The 16712-nt window shown below is 41.5% G+C and overlaps 1 protein-coding gene across 2 annotated transcripts in view; it reads left to right on the top strand.

The window, feature by feature from the left end:
- The window catches only part of LEO1 (LEO1 homolog, Paf1/RNA polymerase II complex component), a 29044-nt gene extending 16953 nt beyond the window's left edge, over nucleotides 1–12091 (top strand). Inside the window, exons 10-12 of one of the 2 annotated variants that reach the window (XM_075006518.1) lie at nucleotides 4830–5016; nucleotides 5347–5444; nucleotides 9750–12091. In XM_075006518.1, the coding sequence (XP_074862619.1) occupies nucleotides 4830–5016; nucleotides 5347–5444; nucleotides 9750–9818 (354 nt within the window). In that variant the 3' untranslated portion in view covers nucleotides 9819–12091. Of the gene's footprint in view, nucleotides 1–4829; nucleotides 5017–5346; nucleotides 5445–9745 lie in introns of both variants that reach the window. The other variant, XM_075006517.1, reaches the window with a different exon arrangement.
- The last annotated feature ends 4621 nt before the right edge of the window (nucleotides 12092–16712 follow it).

Genomic DNA, 16712 nt, shown 5'->3' with positions numbered 1-16712 from the left:
CACTCAAAAGTTATCTTTTTATACTGCTGCTAGACCTCTCTTGTGCTGGCGGACGAATATATAAGGAGACTGCAAAAGATTTCATCCCAGAGCAAACATGTATTAAAAGCTTGATTGTATACCAATTGGTTATTTGTCACTAGTGCCAGCAAAGATTACAATTGTATCAAGGTGTAGCTGTCATAAAATAAACTGGTGAATGGAGTGTTTTCCGTTACCTATAAAAACAACCCTCAGAAGTTCTGAGGTGCTCCCAAGGACATCCTGTAGGAGATTCTAGGCCCTGTTACCTCGTTTCTCTCCCCCCAAGATGCTCCCCCCCCCAGAAAAAAAGAGAAGTTTTTCCAGCTCTTCAGTAGCAGGGAGAGAAATTGATGGTATTTGCTACAAACCATGGTCTCCTGGTTGCTTCTGGCATTTGTAATACTGATTTGATGTTACCACTGTAAATGTTATAATTCTGAATTTTAATAAGAAATCAGAAATCTAGAGATCGGACAAATTTATTCACACATTAATTTAAGCTTGATGCAGCAGATGTACATATTAGTTTTTCAAAATATTATATTTGCTGAAAATAACAATACAGTGCTCCAGAAGAGGTCTCTCTCTCATGGTGGTCACTTGATAATAGTAGGACGTCTTCATGTCACCCTGCTGTTTGAGAGTCCATTGATGGCTGATCAGCCTGCTTCTGGAGCTTCATTTATCATCACAGAAGGGGCAGGTGTTCGTAGCTGTTGGAGGGGCACAGGGCAGTTTTTGACACACTTCTTTTTTTTTTTTTTTTTTTTTTTTTTCCCCTCTTCTTCTTCTCTGCCTCTCCTCGTCTGCACTGTGGCAGGACCTCTCAAATTGCGCCACTCCATCATGGATTACCATTCTCCACTGGGGACAGTCTTGGGGAAGGTTCTCCCAAGTGTTGACGCTGATGCTGCACTTTTTCACAAGTGTCTTCAGCCTGTCCTTATTTCACTTCTGCTGGCCCCCAGTGCTCCTCTGACCTTCCTCCAACTCGGAAAACGGGATCTGTTTTGGGAGGCACTGATCAGACATTGGAACCACATGACCAGTCCAACAAAGTTGTTGATGGATGACAATGGCTTCAATGCTGGTCATGTTCAGCTCTTCCAGGACGCTACTATCCGTGCACCTATCCTTCCAAGAGAGATTTAGGATTCTCCTGAAGCAGCATTGATATTGTTCAAGTGCCTTCAAATAATGCTTGTATGTTGTCCAGGTTTCACGTATGTACAGTAGCGTTGGAACAACCACTACACAGTATACAAGGAACTATGTCTTGGAATAGATGCCCCTGTTCTCAAAGACCCTTCATCTCAAGCAGACAAAAGCAGAACATACACAGCTCAGACTATGCTGGATTTCTGAATCAATGTCAACTTTTAGCACAAAGATGACTTCCAAGGTATGGGAAGTGTTTCACATTTTCCACCAGTTCTCCATTGACTTCAATAGAAGATACATGAGATTGTCTTGTCATGTAGGGTTGGTGGAGCACATTGGTCTCTGATGTTCGCTGTGAGGCTGAGATTTTTGTATTCTCCAGTGAAGGCATGCAAGCTCGTCTGAAGGACTGCAGTAGAAAGAGCAGCAACCGTGTTGTCATCCGCGTACTGGAGCTCCATGATCGGGTTCATGGAGGTCTTGCATTTAGCCTTCAGTCTCCTGAGATTGAAAAGCTTCCCATTCATTTTATAGATAATCTTCACACCATATGGAACCTTGCTATCAATGAGGTGAAGGATCATGATGATGAAGATGCAGAACGGTGGGACAATGACACAGCCTTAATGGACTCCCGTTTTGACCTTAAAGGGATCACTTTGGGGTCTGTTGTTGCTCCATACTGTGGCAGTCATGATGATGTGAAGCAGCCTCAAGATGCTAATGACATTTTTGGGACAGACAGTTTTTGAGAGGATGTCCACATGGTGCTATGATTGACTGAGTCAAAAGTTTTGGTCCAGTCAATGAAACTCATGTATAAGGCTTGGTTGTGTTTGAAACATTTTTCTTGCAAAGGAAGGTTGGTGAAGCTTATGTCCGCTGTTCCTCGGAATGGTCAGAAGCCACGCTGAGATTCTGGGAGAATTTCTTCTGAGGGCGGCAGGAGACGGTTTGCAAGGATTCAAGCTATATTTTTTCCCTGACGCTTCCAGGAGGGAGATTCCGTGACAGTTTCCACAGTCTGACTTGTCACCCTTCTTGAAGAGACTGATGATCAGTGTGTCTCTGAAATCTCGTGGCATCTGCTTCCTGTCCCTGATCATGAGAATCAGGAGGTGGAGTTGTTTGTGGAACTCTGACCCATCTTCTTTGAAGGCTTCGGCAGGGATTCCATCTAATCCGGTTGCCTTTCAGGAGTTGGGCACCATCCTTTGTTCTTAGGGGATTGATTCCATGGTTTCTCGGTCCATAAACAGCGTTGGTAGCGTAGTCCTGCGGACTTACTGCCATTGCATCCTCATGGGTCTGGCTCCATTGATGATAATCAGAAGGTTGTTTGTATGTGTGTTCAATGATATGGGCCCAGTAACCACAGCAGACCCCACAAGGTTCCCCAAAGACAACAGACCAGATAAGGACTGAAGGCACCCAGCCAGGATTTATAGTCAAGCAAGGTACAAATAACGGTTGTTAGGTATAATATATTGTACTGATACACTCTGTCTCTGTCTCTGTCTCTGTCTCTGTCTCTGTCTCTGTGTGTGTGTGGGGGGGGGGGGGTTGCCGTGGACTGACAAAGCCAATGGGAAGTCCACTGCCCCCCTAGGTCACACAAAGGTGGTCTCTCCCCCCGCCCCCCGACATCACATTACATACAGGTACAAAGAAAGCACACCTCACTGCTGATGTATCAGATTGCCACCCTCTGATGCTTAGATACCACCCATCACCCTGTATGTCATGGTTTAGTTAGATCATCTCTTATCTATCATGCTGTCATTTTAGACCCTTTCCTGAACCTGGGTCTATAGCTATGCCGCGTGGATACCAAGGTCTTTTTTAAATTGGTGGTGGTACCTTGTGATTTCAGCTTATGAACTGTACCAATTACTGTTCTACACCTGGCCCAATTACTAATTAGTGTTTTGCACTCTTAGCCCTGTCTGAGCCAAGTTCTGTTAGCAAAGGCCTGCCTCTTGCAGTTATCTTTGCTTTTAGCCAAGTTTTGTCCATTGTTGCTATGCCTTAAGTCTCATACAAGGCCTGTGCTGTATGGGCTTAGACCTTTATCTTACTACAGGTAGCATTGAAGAAACCTTTTGTATGGTTGATGTCTTCAGGATGTTGGAGTTCTTGTGCCTTTCCAGTCTACCACTGGTTTTTCAGAGTCCTTGTTTTATGTTGGACTTCTGTCTTGATCTGGGCACGTGCTTCTCTCTTCTTTGTGTGGTTGCTATTGCTCTGCCAGGCCCGAAAGGCTTTCCTTGTTGCCTCAATCAGGCGTTCAGTTTCCCCATTGTTCTCCATCAAACCGGTCCTGACGCTTCCTGGACTGGTAGCCAACAGTTTCTCCACAAGCTCCAGTGATGGCAATGTTCAGTTGACACCAGTGTACTTCCACATCTTCAGGGTGTACTGTCAGCAGCTTCCTTTAGAGCACTATCTGGTAGTCACTTCATCTGATGGGGTCCTTCAAGTCTTGTACATCAGTCTTTCTTCGGATCAGTTTCCTCTGACTTCTCCATCTGGTGACAGTCCTAATCACCATTCTGGATCAAATAAGGTAGTGATCGGTCTAGTCGTCATCAGCACTAGTCATTGCACATGTGCTAGGAAAAATAGTGAAAAGGCAAAGTAGTGCTAATTGAAAATGGCATTTCTGACACTGGGTTGCACAGATCTGTGTTTGTCACATATATTCTCTATAGCAAAGATGAAACACACGCAGCAATCCAGAAACAAGTAATGGTTAATTTTGTTACCATTTTGCCTTGTGTATTATGTGATTGTAAAGAATTTGCTTAACCATGAGTACACTTTTTGTTGCTTCTATTTTTGAACTGTTTAAATTCTTATAACATTCATGAACCTGGTTTTGTAATCTTGGAAACGAGACCTTTGACTCTGATCTGCCTTAAATTAGAAATTAAATAGGGAACATAAAAGCTGTAAATGTTTCAACCAAGAGAAATGTCAAACAGAAAAATACTTTCCTGACTGACTCCTCCATAGCCCTGTAGTGCAGTGGTGTCCAAAGGCAATTGAATGGATTGCCACATGTGCCCTGCCCCAGCCAGGCACCCCACTCCCCCCACCCACCTCGCAAACTGCTGGTGACTCACTGAAGCCACCCGACCCCAAGCTGTGCTCTACCTCCTGAGAGCTGCCCATGCCGTGCAAGCCGTCTCAGCTCTGCGCCAGCTGCCTGATCTGCTCATGCAGCGTCAGCCTCCTGAGCCTCCTGCACTGCCCAGACCCTGAGGTGCCCTCTGTGAGCTGTCCTGTAGCCCAAGTGAGCCAGGGGAGGAGCCGCCTCCGCCGCTTTCACCATGCTTGTCCCACCACTTGGTGGGGTGGAGGGTGCTCCCATGTGCGTGGTTCTAACAAGCCACTGAGCGACATCGCGTTGTCCAGTTTGCCACATGTGGCAAACGGACCGTGTCTTGCACAGCACAGCTGTAGTGTATTAATCATTTACACCTGTTCAAAGTGAACACCAAGCTGTACTATTCTGATTCGGTAGTGCTTGATGTTTTACTTCGCACAGCTGTGACTACACAAGGTGCACAGCGCTGGAGAAAGATGCCCTTTGGGTGTAACTCCTCATGGGTCCTTACATGATGCTGCTTTTTCCTGGCCAGAAAGAAGAGGAGCGTTTGAGAGCTTCTATTCGTAGAGAATCCCAGCAGCGGCGAATGCGGGAGAAGCAGCACCAGCGGGGCCTCAGTGCAAATTATTTAGAACCTGATCGTTACGATGAAGAGGATGAGGGAGAAGAAGCAATCAGTCTGGCGGCGATTAAAAACCGCTATAAAGGTGGTATAAGAGGTACTAGTGAAATCTGAATGTAACTTTTTTGTTAGTACCTGATGATTGCAGTCGGTCTCACTCAAACTGACTCATTTCACTGGATAGTCCTCATGAAATCACTGATTTCTCACAGCAGCACTTAATGAGCAAGGAAACTACGAGGAAAGTTCCACCTGTTTAATTATATTTTGTCTATTCGTTTATAGTGTGTCACTAAGATGGTACGAGCTTGGCACATTGTTTAGAGAAATGTAAGGCAGAATAGTGTGTGATGGTACAGTTCATGGTGCTTTGAAAGGGAAAGGCATTTGCTGACCAGTCTTTACCAGGATTAATTTCTCTTTTCAGAGGAACGTGCTAGAATCTATTCTTCAGACAGTGATGAAGGATCAGATGAAGAAAGAACACAGAGACTACTCAAGGCAAAGAAACTAACCAGTGATGAGGTGAGAGAAGCATTTTATTTTATGGTGAACATTTTATAATTTTGACTGTTACTGTGAAAAATGACTACTCCTCTCTGTGCTTGAATGACTGGATACAGAATATATATCCAGCCAAGTTCTTGTAAGATAAGATATTTTTTCAAGATTTTATGGACCTGAGTATTGAGGAACAGCTAAATTTGACACACCTCCCATTATAATGAGGTTATGTATGAAGGCTAGGTTCAGTTGGCCCACCCCACAAATTCTAGGTATGCAAGTGCAGTTAGCAACACCACTCTATCCTAGGAGACCATCTTACTTACAACAGTCTTGTTGCTCACTGAGATGAAGGAGGTCCACTCATGCGGACCATTCACTAGCTTAGGTTGCCCATCGCTGGTGTATAGCCTTGACCAGTAAAACCTACGTCAGGAATATTTGTTTCCCGATCTTGGCCAAATCCAACGGCTAAAACTAGACTGTTGGGTAGGATTCCATTGTGTGCTGATGTGGCTGAGATGATTTCCACAACAGCCTTAGCAGAGTGGTGTTTGTATGAAGGAACTTAAAAGGCACTGGGGTGTTGTGAAATAAGTGAAAGCAAAGCACTGAAAGCTTTGTTCTTTTAAAAGTATTCCAGCAGTGGTGGTGGGTTTTGAGTTTGAGTGAATTTAGTGTTCTGGAAAGCGAGGCACTGTAAAAGCATTGCCCTTAGTCAAACATCATCTGGGTAGGCCCATATATGCAAATAACCCCATTTAATTATGCTAATGCCTTTACACTTGTACTGAAATTCCAGCCCCTTTTTTCCCTTAAGCTAATGTTAGCTGTTCTTTTGTGGTATGTGAACCCCAAACTCATTTTCATTTAGGCTCTGAGTTAGGCTTTGATTCTGGTTCCTCAGAGGTGAGCTGTTCCATTTCAGAACAATTAGATTTTCAAATTGAACTTCATAACATTGCCACAGAGGGGTGCTCAAGCACCAAAAAATATGTGGCTGTGGTGAATAGCAGGGTGTATGCTGAATGTTTGTAAACAGATTGGGAGACGTTTACTGATAAATGTATTTATACACAAAGTGCTACACTCAGATCAGTGATTTGAGTGTGGCATTGTAAACCCAGGGTTGTGAGTTCAGTCCTTAAGGAGGCCATTCAAGATTTAAAAAAATAGATTTAAAAAAATCTGCCAGGGATGTTGCTTGGTACTTCTGAGGGGTCAGGGAACTGGACTTGATGACCTCTAGGGGTCCCTTCCAGTTCAATGTGAGAGATTTATCTCCATATATACTATACTGTGTTCTCAAATATAGTAATAGCTTACTAATTTGCACCGTGCTGTTGGTTATCTAGTCAAATACACAAACAAAAAGTATTTTTAATGCTGAAGTGCTTTGTCCGGCCTCAAAACATCACATTATGAAGTAATTCTGCATATTTTTAAGGGGGAAGTAGTTTTCCAATTAGTATAATTTAGAGAAATTCTGTTACACAGTGAAATGAGCTTTTTCAGAATACCTGTACTAAATAGATGCCTTTTCAGATGCCCAGAGATGACAGGAACTGCCATTGAGTTTCTAGGTTATGATTACATCAGTTTATCATGTTGAATTAAAATTGAGCAGAAATGAGTCTTAAGAAAATTCTTAAATCCCGTGTTATTCTTCACTACTTTTTAGGCATTGATTTGTAAAAAAGCATTGCATCTTAAGTATAGGCATTAGTACACAGTAGCCCTAATTTTGGTATGCTATGACTCAACTCCACTACAAATCATTTTTTAAAATTGTATTGCTTAGCAACTTAACTATTGCAACCCAGTAGTTAAAAGCAAAAAGGATAAAGACTATGTCAGCATACTGCATAACAATACAATCAATGGTCAAGATTGTGAATCTTTGTATTATTCTGATTAGCCACTCTTCCGTATTTCATTGTAGACTGCTAAAGGTCTTTTCATTAGTGAACATGGCTTTTGACTTCACCAAAGCTTGAAAAACACTCTTGCTGTTGATGAATAGGTTAACTTTGACCAGTGAATTAAAGCAGTAGGAAGATGTTAGTTTCACTGTCTGTATAATTGTTAAGTTATAATTTCAAACATGATGGTTCTTGCTCTTTATTGGCAGACGAATTGGCTGGAGAGAAAACAGCCTGTCAGCTATTAGTGTATAACTTCCCCAGCTATATTAAGGCTGCTAGTTACAAATGCCTAGCTGAAATGGCTCTTTCCATCTAATTGCAAGACTAGAACTTTCACCTAGAGAAGATCATACCTTTCAGTGTTTCCCCTATCCCAGGTGTCTGCAACCAAAATAGAGAGAAGTGTCTTTTTTTTTCAAATTCAGTTACAAAATCAATACTTCAAGAGCCACAATGTGTGTGACTACGAGACAGTCCTTAATAAATAACCTCAAACCATACTTTTTGTAACCCCCTATTTTAAGAACAGCGCGCATACAATGATTTGTACCAGTTAGAAATTTTGTTGCTTTCACCCCAGTGTTGGAGAGCAAATGAGGACAAAGAAAATGCTGAACTTGGGGTAGGCTCTTAAGCAGCAATGAGCAATATTTGCCTCAGCCCTCCATGCACGCCCCCTTCCCCTCCCATCCACAGGCGCTCTCTCCCTCAACCCCAAACCCACCCACCCGTCTCCAGGATTAACCAGGCTCTCCAGCATCACACCCTGCCGCTGCTCCTCTGTGGCTGCCACCTCCTCAGAGAGCTTGCATGGCTCCAGCAGGGGCGGACTTTGCTGTCTTCCCCCCAGCTCTCCTGCAGGCTTGGCGCTTCCCCCACCTGCTGTGCAGGTGGCTCCCTGCCCTGCTGCCACTGAAGTAATTGAATTAAATGCAATTGGTTTAACGGCAGAATCCCTCCCGCTGCCCTGCTGGCCATTAAACCAATTAAATGTAGTTCCATTGTTTCAGCAGCAGCAAAGTAGGGAGCCGCAGAGGAGTCAGCGGTGGCAGCACCCAGAGACGCAACTGACTTCTTAAAATGTCACAAGCTTTATTTTATAATCAAAATTTGGCAGAACTTGTGACTGTCAAGTTGAAAACTGGCTTTTCTAAATATTCTTTTTTTACAGGACTATGGGCAGTAAGTATTCTGGCATGTTTTGATGAATTAAATTATTTTAAGCCAATTTTAGAGCTGCAGGTTGCCGGCCCCTGCCCTAGAGTGTGAGGTAGGCAGACGGATGACACATACTTTTGCTATATCAAGATGGTTGTGGGAGCGACTCACTGGACATACTTAAATGTTTTGCTGTTTTCTGCTGCTGTCTGAAGCATTGTGGTGTGTTAATGGCAGACTCTGCTAATGAGAAGCAGTTCATTCTACACCCACAGAAGAAAAGGACTTTCCTCCCAAGAATCATCATTCGCTTTTGTAGTCATGTAACAAGGTTCTGTGACTTGCTTCTTGGATAGCAGGCCTAGAGTCATTTGTTTTAGCATTAGCGGCATTAGCAGTTTCTGCGGAAAATTGCTTTTTGGTGGGCATCTTAAAATACCCACATGTTGTTACCCTAGATGTTGCTTTGGAACATGTGTGCTTAATTCTTAACTGTGGGTAATGAAATTTAGCACACTAGGGCTGTGTCTACACGTGCCCCAAACTTCGAAATGGCCATGCAAATGGCCATTTCGAAGTTTACTAATGAAGCGCTGACATGCATATTCAGCGCTTCATTAGCATGCGGGCGGCAGCGGCGCTTCGAAATTGACGAGCCTTGCCGCCGCGCGGCGCGTCCAGACGGGGCTCCTTTTCGAAAGGACGCCACCTTCTTCGAAGTCCCCTTATTCCCGTGAGCTCATGGGAATAAGGGGACTTCGAAGTAGGTGGCGTGCTTTCGAAAAGGAGCCCCGTCTGGACGCGCCGCGCGGCGGCAAGGCTCGTCAATTTCGAAGCGCCGCTGCCGCCCGCATGCTAATGAAGCGCTGAATATGCATGTCAGCGCTTCATTAGTAAACTTCGAAATGGCCATTTCGAAGTTTGGGGCACGTGTAGACGTAGCCTAGAAGTCCATGTTATGCTTGACTGCTTTCATGCCAGGCCCAGACGTGGACCAGGAAGAAGTGTAATTACTCAAAAATGGGGCAGTTGTATCTTCAGTATTATCCTGTAAGGTCAGAGAGTGTGATGGGGGTTGGGAGTGATAGTACTCTGGGTACTCCTAACCATACAAAAATAAATCTTAAGTCTCAATATGATAAAAAGGACTAAAAACTAGCAGCAGTTTTGTTTTTCTTCAAGAAATAAACTCAGTGAATTTTTCATTTTAGCTTTAAATATGTTGTATTTTGCCCTCAGGAAGGTGAACCTTCTGGAAAGAGGAAAGCAGAGGATGATGACAAAGCAAGTAAAAAGCACAAAAAATACGTGATCAGCGATGAAGAGGAAGATGATGATTAAAACTGGGGAAAGATGAAAGCTGATGACTTTTTGTATTTATATGTTGTACAGTTCTTTTACAGCAAAGATGTAAGTAAACATAATGAGGTTATTTTGATAAAGGAAACTTCCACTGAGATCTGTAAGTCAAGTGTGAATAAATTTTTCTGAATTGACTTTTAAAAAGATATTTCAATTTTATGGGTATATTTATTTGCTCTTATGCTCATTACACTAGGGTGCATGATAAATTCTTTTATTCATCTGGTATAGTACATTTCAGTTTTTAGAGTATTATGGTAACCAACTCCTCAGTTACACTGTTCATGTTGGCACAGTGTGGTCTATGTCTTGAGCTTCTAGGGAGACACTTTGGTAATAGATCTATTTTCATTTATTATTGGTATCGGGAGGAGTGTCTGGGTATAGCCTTCAAGGTGCTTATATGTTGCAACTGTTTGTTTGGTAAGTTTCTGATACTGGTGTTTTAGCTTTTCAAGGTTTATTTTTTAATTAAAATTTGGCAGAATTTGTGAGTATTAAGTTGAAATCTGGCTTTTCTAAATATTGTTTACAGGACTATGGACAGTAGATAAGTATGTGGGCATGTTTTGATGAATTTATTTTAAGCCAATTTTAGTAACCTATTAAGATACTGTGATTATAAGCAGGATTTATCCATGAACTTAAGTCTATAAACGGAAAGATTGAGATTTTGTGAATTAATGGAGATAGTAAAAATTTTCTGCTTGAGAACAAAAAATCTATTCATTCTGTACATTGAAGAGATATCAGAGGAGAGATGCCATTTTTAAAGACTTCTTACATGTTTATGTGTAGATAGTTAGAGGTTAAGGTTTTCCAAATTTTAGATGCAACTAAAGGTTAGACAGTCCAAGAGTGAAAGTATAAGAATTTATATTGAACAAAATAGTAGATTTGTTCTGTTAGCTCATCTTCAGGAAAACAAATGATTATTGCTCATGCCTGGTTTTTAGAGCAAGAGCTACACTTAGCTAAGAAACAAAAGAGTGAATGCCTGGGATGAAGTACTTAAAGGCCATAGGTTTTAATCATGAGCTCTAAATGCCTTATCTTTTCTTTTTTCATGACACAATACCACTTGTGGTGGCACAAACGAATACAAACATCAGGACCATCTAGAAGTTTTCTCACTTGAGTTTTATCGTTGGTACTTCAGAACATCTGCCTGATATCCAGTGTAGCTGTTTGTACAGTACATGATTTCCTAGTGTGTGAAATGGTGGTGGTTTTCTGTGTGTGTTGCTCTTTCTTAACTGACTTTTCATGCAGTCTGTTAAAGGTTGGATGTGATTTTGGAACAGAGAACTCAGGGGCAAAGGACTTGTGTAAAACCTTTCGTAACCAAAATCTGTTAAATAGTAAATATCTTACAGCAGCAGGTAATCTTTTTGTGAGATAAATCCACCTAGTAAAGCAAGCGAAAAGATTCAGTTGGTGATCAGTCTACTCCTTGAGATCCTGTCTTAGTGTAAAGTAATAGAAGGAAGAGGATATGTCTAAGGAGCATTGTGCTTCTTGAAGTTGTGCAGGATTTTCCAAATACAAACTTAAAGATACTACTCTGAAAGACTTCCCCTACTCTTTGCTTTTGCTTTCTGACTGAAAAAACAAAAGATCAAACTGCTGCTTTACACACAAACTGTTGTGATGACTTTTCTTTTATAATTGTAGTGCTATCTAAGACTTGATATCTTCCTTTAGGATTTTTTAAAATAACACTTCTTTACATCCACTGTAATTTTAACTTGGTAATCCTCTTAGCTGTGTGACCTCAGTAGAGAGATTGAGTTTCTCTACCAGGTTACCTTGTTTTCACTTGTTCCTTTCTCAGAATGGAAGCCAGCTGTAAAGAAGCAGTAATGTAATTACATAATGTAGATGTAACATATGGTACTCCTATTCTGTCATAAAAACTTCTCAATTTCTCAGTTAAGTGCAATTTTGCTGATGTAGTTTTGCCTTAATACCTGTTTAATGTGTATCTGTGATGGATATTTTTATCTTTACTCTTTAAAAGTATAAACTTTTAAATTTAATCACGGTCTTAGATTAAATGCTGGCAAGGCTTTTAGTTGTAATGTGGTCCACTTCAGATTCCAAAAATGATCTTTCCTATGGTTTATTGTAATTAAAATCCCTACATTTATTAAAATAAATCTCAAAAACCCTATTCTCTATTTTTCATAAATTTCTCCTTTATCAACTGAGTAAAGCTTCATTGTCTTTATTTTGTTTAGATTTTGTTTTAATACCCTCGTGTAATTAAGGCACTTCAGTGTTGTTAGTCTTGTCCAGAGTGTCAATTAGTTCTAAGTCTTCCTTTCACTTACAAGGATACAATCTTTTTCCATGCCTGTCATCTACTTTCAAGTATATGAATATTCTGCTTCTCTCTCAAACTTAGAGATGTTTTCCAGGAGAGAGAGTTTCAGTTGAGCTATGTCAAGTCTGTGCTACCTATTCAGTATGCTTACAGCAACGTATTCAAACTAAGATTTTGTCGACGTTATGATTAGTTCTTAAAAAGGATATTTTAAGCTACATTAGGCTTTTTTTGGTGAGCATCAGACAGTGTGGATGGAGTGTAACATTTAAAATGATGATTGATAACTTCTCTTGACTGCCTGGTGCTATGTAGAGAAGCTCACATATCTAGGGAGCAACATAAGGTATGATCTAGACTGCAAGAAGGAAATAGCGACTAGAATAGCGAAAGCAAGAGCGAATTTGAAGGTTGATGGATGAGATCTGGAAAAGCAAAGTGATTAGCTTAGGAATGAAGCTGAGTCTCTTGAAAATGTGTGTATTCAGCAGCATGATGTACAAATGAGAGACAAGGGTGATAACGAAAGATTCAAAGAGAAGGATATTGGCATTTAGAGAGGCGTTCTTACAGAAAGATCCTGAGAATAGGATGGATCCAGGTGGTCACCAACGAGGAATTATATTGGAAGATACAGCTGAAAGAGAACCAACTGCAGAAGGTTATACAATGGAAGTTACAGCTATGCAGGTGTATTTGCAGAATGAACGTCGAACGAAAAATCAAAACCCCAGTATTCGACATAATGGACGGTTCGAATAGGAGAGGCAGACCCCACAGAGAATGGGTAGATGGTATAGTAGATTGGTGCGGAGCTAGTCTACAGAAACTAAGCCACTCCGCACTGGACAGGGAAAGATGGAAGGAAATAGTGAGAGAGGCATCAGACACCAACAGGCGCTGAGCCCATGGTTGATGATGATGATGAGTGGCTGTTAGCCAAGATAGGTAGAAATGGTGTCTTTAGCCTCTGTCAGGCTGGGAATGGATGACAGGAGAAGGATCACTCAGTGATTACCTATTCTGTTCACTCCCTCTGGGGTATCTGGCATTGGCTGCTGTCAGAAGATAAGAGACTAGGCTAGATGGCCCTTTACGCTGACCCAATATGGCCATTCTTATGTTAAAAGTTATTCTGCATCCATTCATACTGACGCTGGGCAACACAACCTTGTTACTCACGTCAATTTTCAAGCCTGTCTCCTTTGTCGTGCTCATTCTACTGAGGGATATGCTGAGTTAGGAAGAGGTGACTTCATGGTAGAGCTGAAAACAGGATACAGGAGTCCTGTCTTAGTCCCATACCTTCCTTTCTCCCATTAGCTTCATACCATCACACAGCCTAAACTCTAGTCTTCAAGCTTTGTTGTTCAGTTGCTAGAATTCTACATTGGAATAATCATGAGAAAAATATTCTCATCTTCATAAAGGAAATGTTCCGATATTTGCTAAGAAGAGTGTGCTAGGACCATGTGACTCTAATACCTAATGTTGCCCAGTGATGTCCCGTGACTTGAGACACTTTTTAATACTTGTTCAGACTTGAAAGGCTTATAGAAAAGCTGCAGACCAATTCTGGTCATTAACCTAAGTCTTAATTGCTTTAAAATTCTTGGGTATTGTGGACAATTATGTAAGCCAAGTAATTAAGCAAACAATGCAAAATGAGTTCATTAGTGAAATCTCTATCAGAAAGTTATAGGTTTTAACTTGCCTTCAGAAATAAAATTTAAACAAAAAAACTGATGGGACTGATATTTTGCAGCAAACCTCTCTTTCAAACTAGTAGGCTCATACAGGGACAAAAATGCCATGAAAAGTAGATGCTTATGCTTTTCTTCCATTATAAATTAGTGTTTAAGTGTAGAGATGGAAATTTAGAGGGGTACTTTATCAATAAAGGTAGCTTCTTTCCATGTCTCCTGGCTATGGGTCAAAATTCCAGGATGAGAGAGCATTAGTGTTGCTATTAGGGCTGTTAGAATACATGATTACTTCATTTTATAACTGGCAAGGTGAGTATAAAGTACTAGCATATGTACCTGGATTGTTGGGGTCCTTGTGAGGGTAGAGAGTGCTGGAGTAAAGGGCCATTCATGAGGTTTAGGCAGGTTTGGGGAGGGAGGTGCTCAGGCCAGCCCTGAGTCTGACAGCGCAGCACTTTCCGGCTGGAGTCTGGGAGAGCTACAGCAGCAGGGCCTGTACTGTTTGACCCCCCTGGTGGCTCTTCCCCAAGGGCTGTACTGCCTGGGTGGGGGTGTAGGTGGGGTGGGCTGCTGTGCTACCAGCCCTGTCCCATGGCTGCTCCAGGGGGCCCTGTGGCATCCCACTTGAAACACATCCACTTTTTGTCTTGTTTACAATGCGTTCTTGAGGGTTATCTGTTTTAGTTCATTGAATGCGTTATGTTAATTTTATATCATTCTTGTTTTTTTTAATCAAAATGTTCTATGGTACCAAGTCAAAAGCTGTATAGTTGCCTAAGTATATTCCATAAACACTGTTAAGTTTATCAACCACATTTGTAATCTCATCCAAGAGGAGATCACATCAAACTAACTTGATACATCAATAAAATATGTTGATTTTTATTAGTAACATTACTCTCCTTTGAAAACAAAAAAGCAGTCCAGTAGCTAACAGTAGACTAACAAAATAATTTATTAGGTGAGCGTTTGTGGGACAGGCCCAGTTCTTCAGACCATAGCCATACCAGAACAGACTCAATATTTAAGGCACAGAGAACCAAAAACAGTAATCAAGGTGGACAAATCAGAAAAATATTATCGAGGTGAGCAAATCAGAGAGTAGAAAGGCAGAAGGTGGGGAGAGTCAAGAATTAGATTAAGCCAAGTTTGCAAAAGAGCCCCTACAATGACCTAAAAAATTCCCCTCCTGGTTCAAACCGCATGTTAATGTGTCGAATTGGAATATAAAAAAGAGTTCAGCAGCCTCTCCTTCCAAGGTGTTGTGAAAATTCCTCTTCAGTAAGACACAAACTTTCAGGTCATTAACAGAGTGGCCCACTCCATTAAAGTGGTGGCTGACTGGTTTGTGGATCAGGAGTGTTTTTGTGTCTGTTTTATGCCCATTAATTCTTTGTCTAAGAGAGTTTGAAGTCTGTCCAATGTCCAAAGCATCTGGGCATTGTTGACACATGATGGCATATATGATGTTAGCTGAGGAACATGAGAATGTGCCTGTGATTCTGTGAATAACCTGGCTATGTCCAGTGATGGTATCTCCAGAATAGATATGTGGACAAAGTTGGCAACGGGCTTTGTTGCAAGGAAAAGTTCCAGGACTGGTGTTGCTGTGGTATAGACTGTGGTTGCTAGTGAGAATCCTCATAAGGTTGGGAGGCTGTTCTCTCCTACAGACAAGCCTTTCACCTAGGGCCTTCTGTAGTGTGGCATCCTGATTAAGGATAGGTTATTGGTCTTTAATAATGCATTGCAGTGGTTTGAGTTGGGGACTGTAGGTAATGACCAGTAGTGTTCTGTTCTGTTGGCTTTTTTGGGCCTATCTTGGAATAGTTGGTCTCTGGGTATTCATCTGGCCCTGTTGATTTGTTTTTTTTTTATTTCTCCTAATGGGTAATTCAGGTTTATGAATATTTGGTAAAGATCTTGTAGTTTTTGGTCTCTGTCAGTATGATCAGAGCAAATGCAATTGTGCCTAAGGGCTTGACAGTAAACGATGGATCATGTTGTGTGTTCAGGGTGGAAGCTAGAAGCATGTGGGTAAGTGTAGCGCTCAGTGGGTTTCCGGTAGAGAGTGGTATTGGTCAGGCCATCAGAGATTTGTACTGCAGTATTCAGGAAATGTATCTCTCCTGCGGAGTGTTCAAGGCATAAGTTGATGGTGGGGTGCAGATTGTTAAAGTCTCTGTGGAATTCTTCTAGAGTCTCTTTACCATGGGTTCAAATGACAAAGATGTGATCGATGTATCATAAGTAAAGGAGGAATTGTTTTACTAAGTCAGCCATAAATATATTAGCATATTGTGGGGCCGTGTCGGTGGCCATAGCAGTGCGAATAATGTGGAGGTATAGGTTGTCCCCAGATTGGAAATAACTGTGGGTGAGAACAAAGTTACAGAGGTTGCCACAGCTAATCCGGTGTCTGACCTCTGTAACTTTGTTCTCACCCACAATTATGTCCGATATGAGGACAACTTATACCTCCAGAAAATGTCATATTACCTCAGAATAAATCCATGCTACGTCAATATCTGGAATACTGTGTGCAAATGTGGTCGCCCCATCTCAAAAGAGATGTACTGGAATTGGAAAAGGTTCAGAACAGGGCAACAAAAATGATTAAGAGCATGGACATCTGCCATATGAGGCGAGATTAATAAGACTGTGACTTTGTTTGGGAAAAAAAAGACGAGGGGGTATGATAGAAGAATATAAAATCATGGCTGGTGTGGAGAAAGTAAATAAGGAAATGTTATTTACTCCTTCTCACAACACAAGTACTAGAGGTCACCAAATGAAATTAATAGGCAGCAGG

This window comes from Carettochelys insculpta, chromosome 12, assembly GCF_033958435.1.
Source record: "Carettochelys insculpta isolate YL-2023 chromosome 12, ASM3395843v1, whole genome shotgun sequence".
Lineage (NCBI taxonomy): Eukaryota > Metazoa > Chordata > Testudines > Carettochelyidae > Carettochelys > Carettochelys insculpta.
The sequence above is the reverse complement of the archived record's forward strand: the minus strand, read 5'-3'. Positions and strand labels throughout refer to the sequence as shown.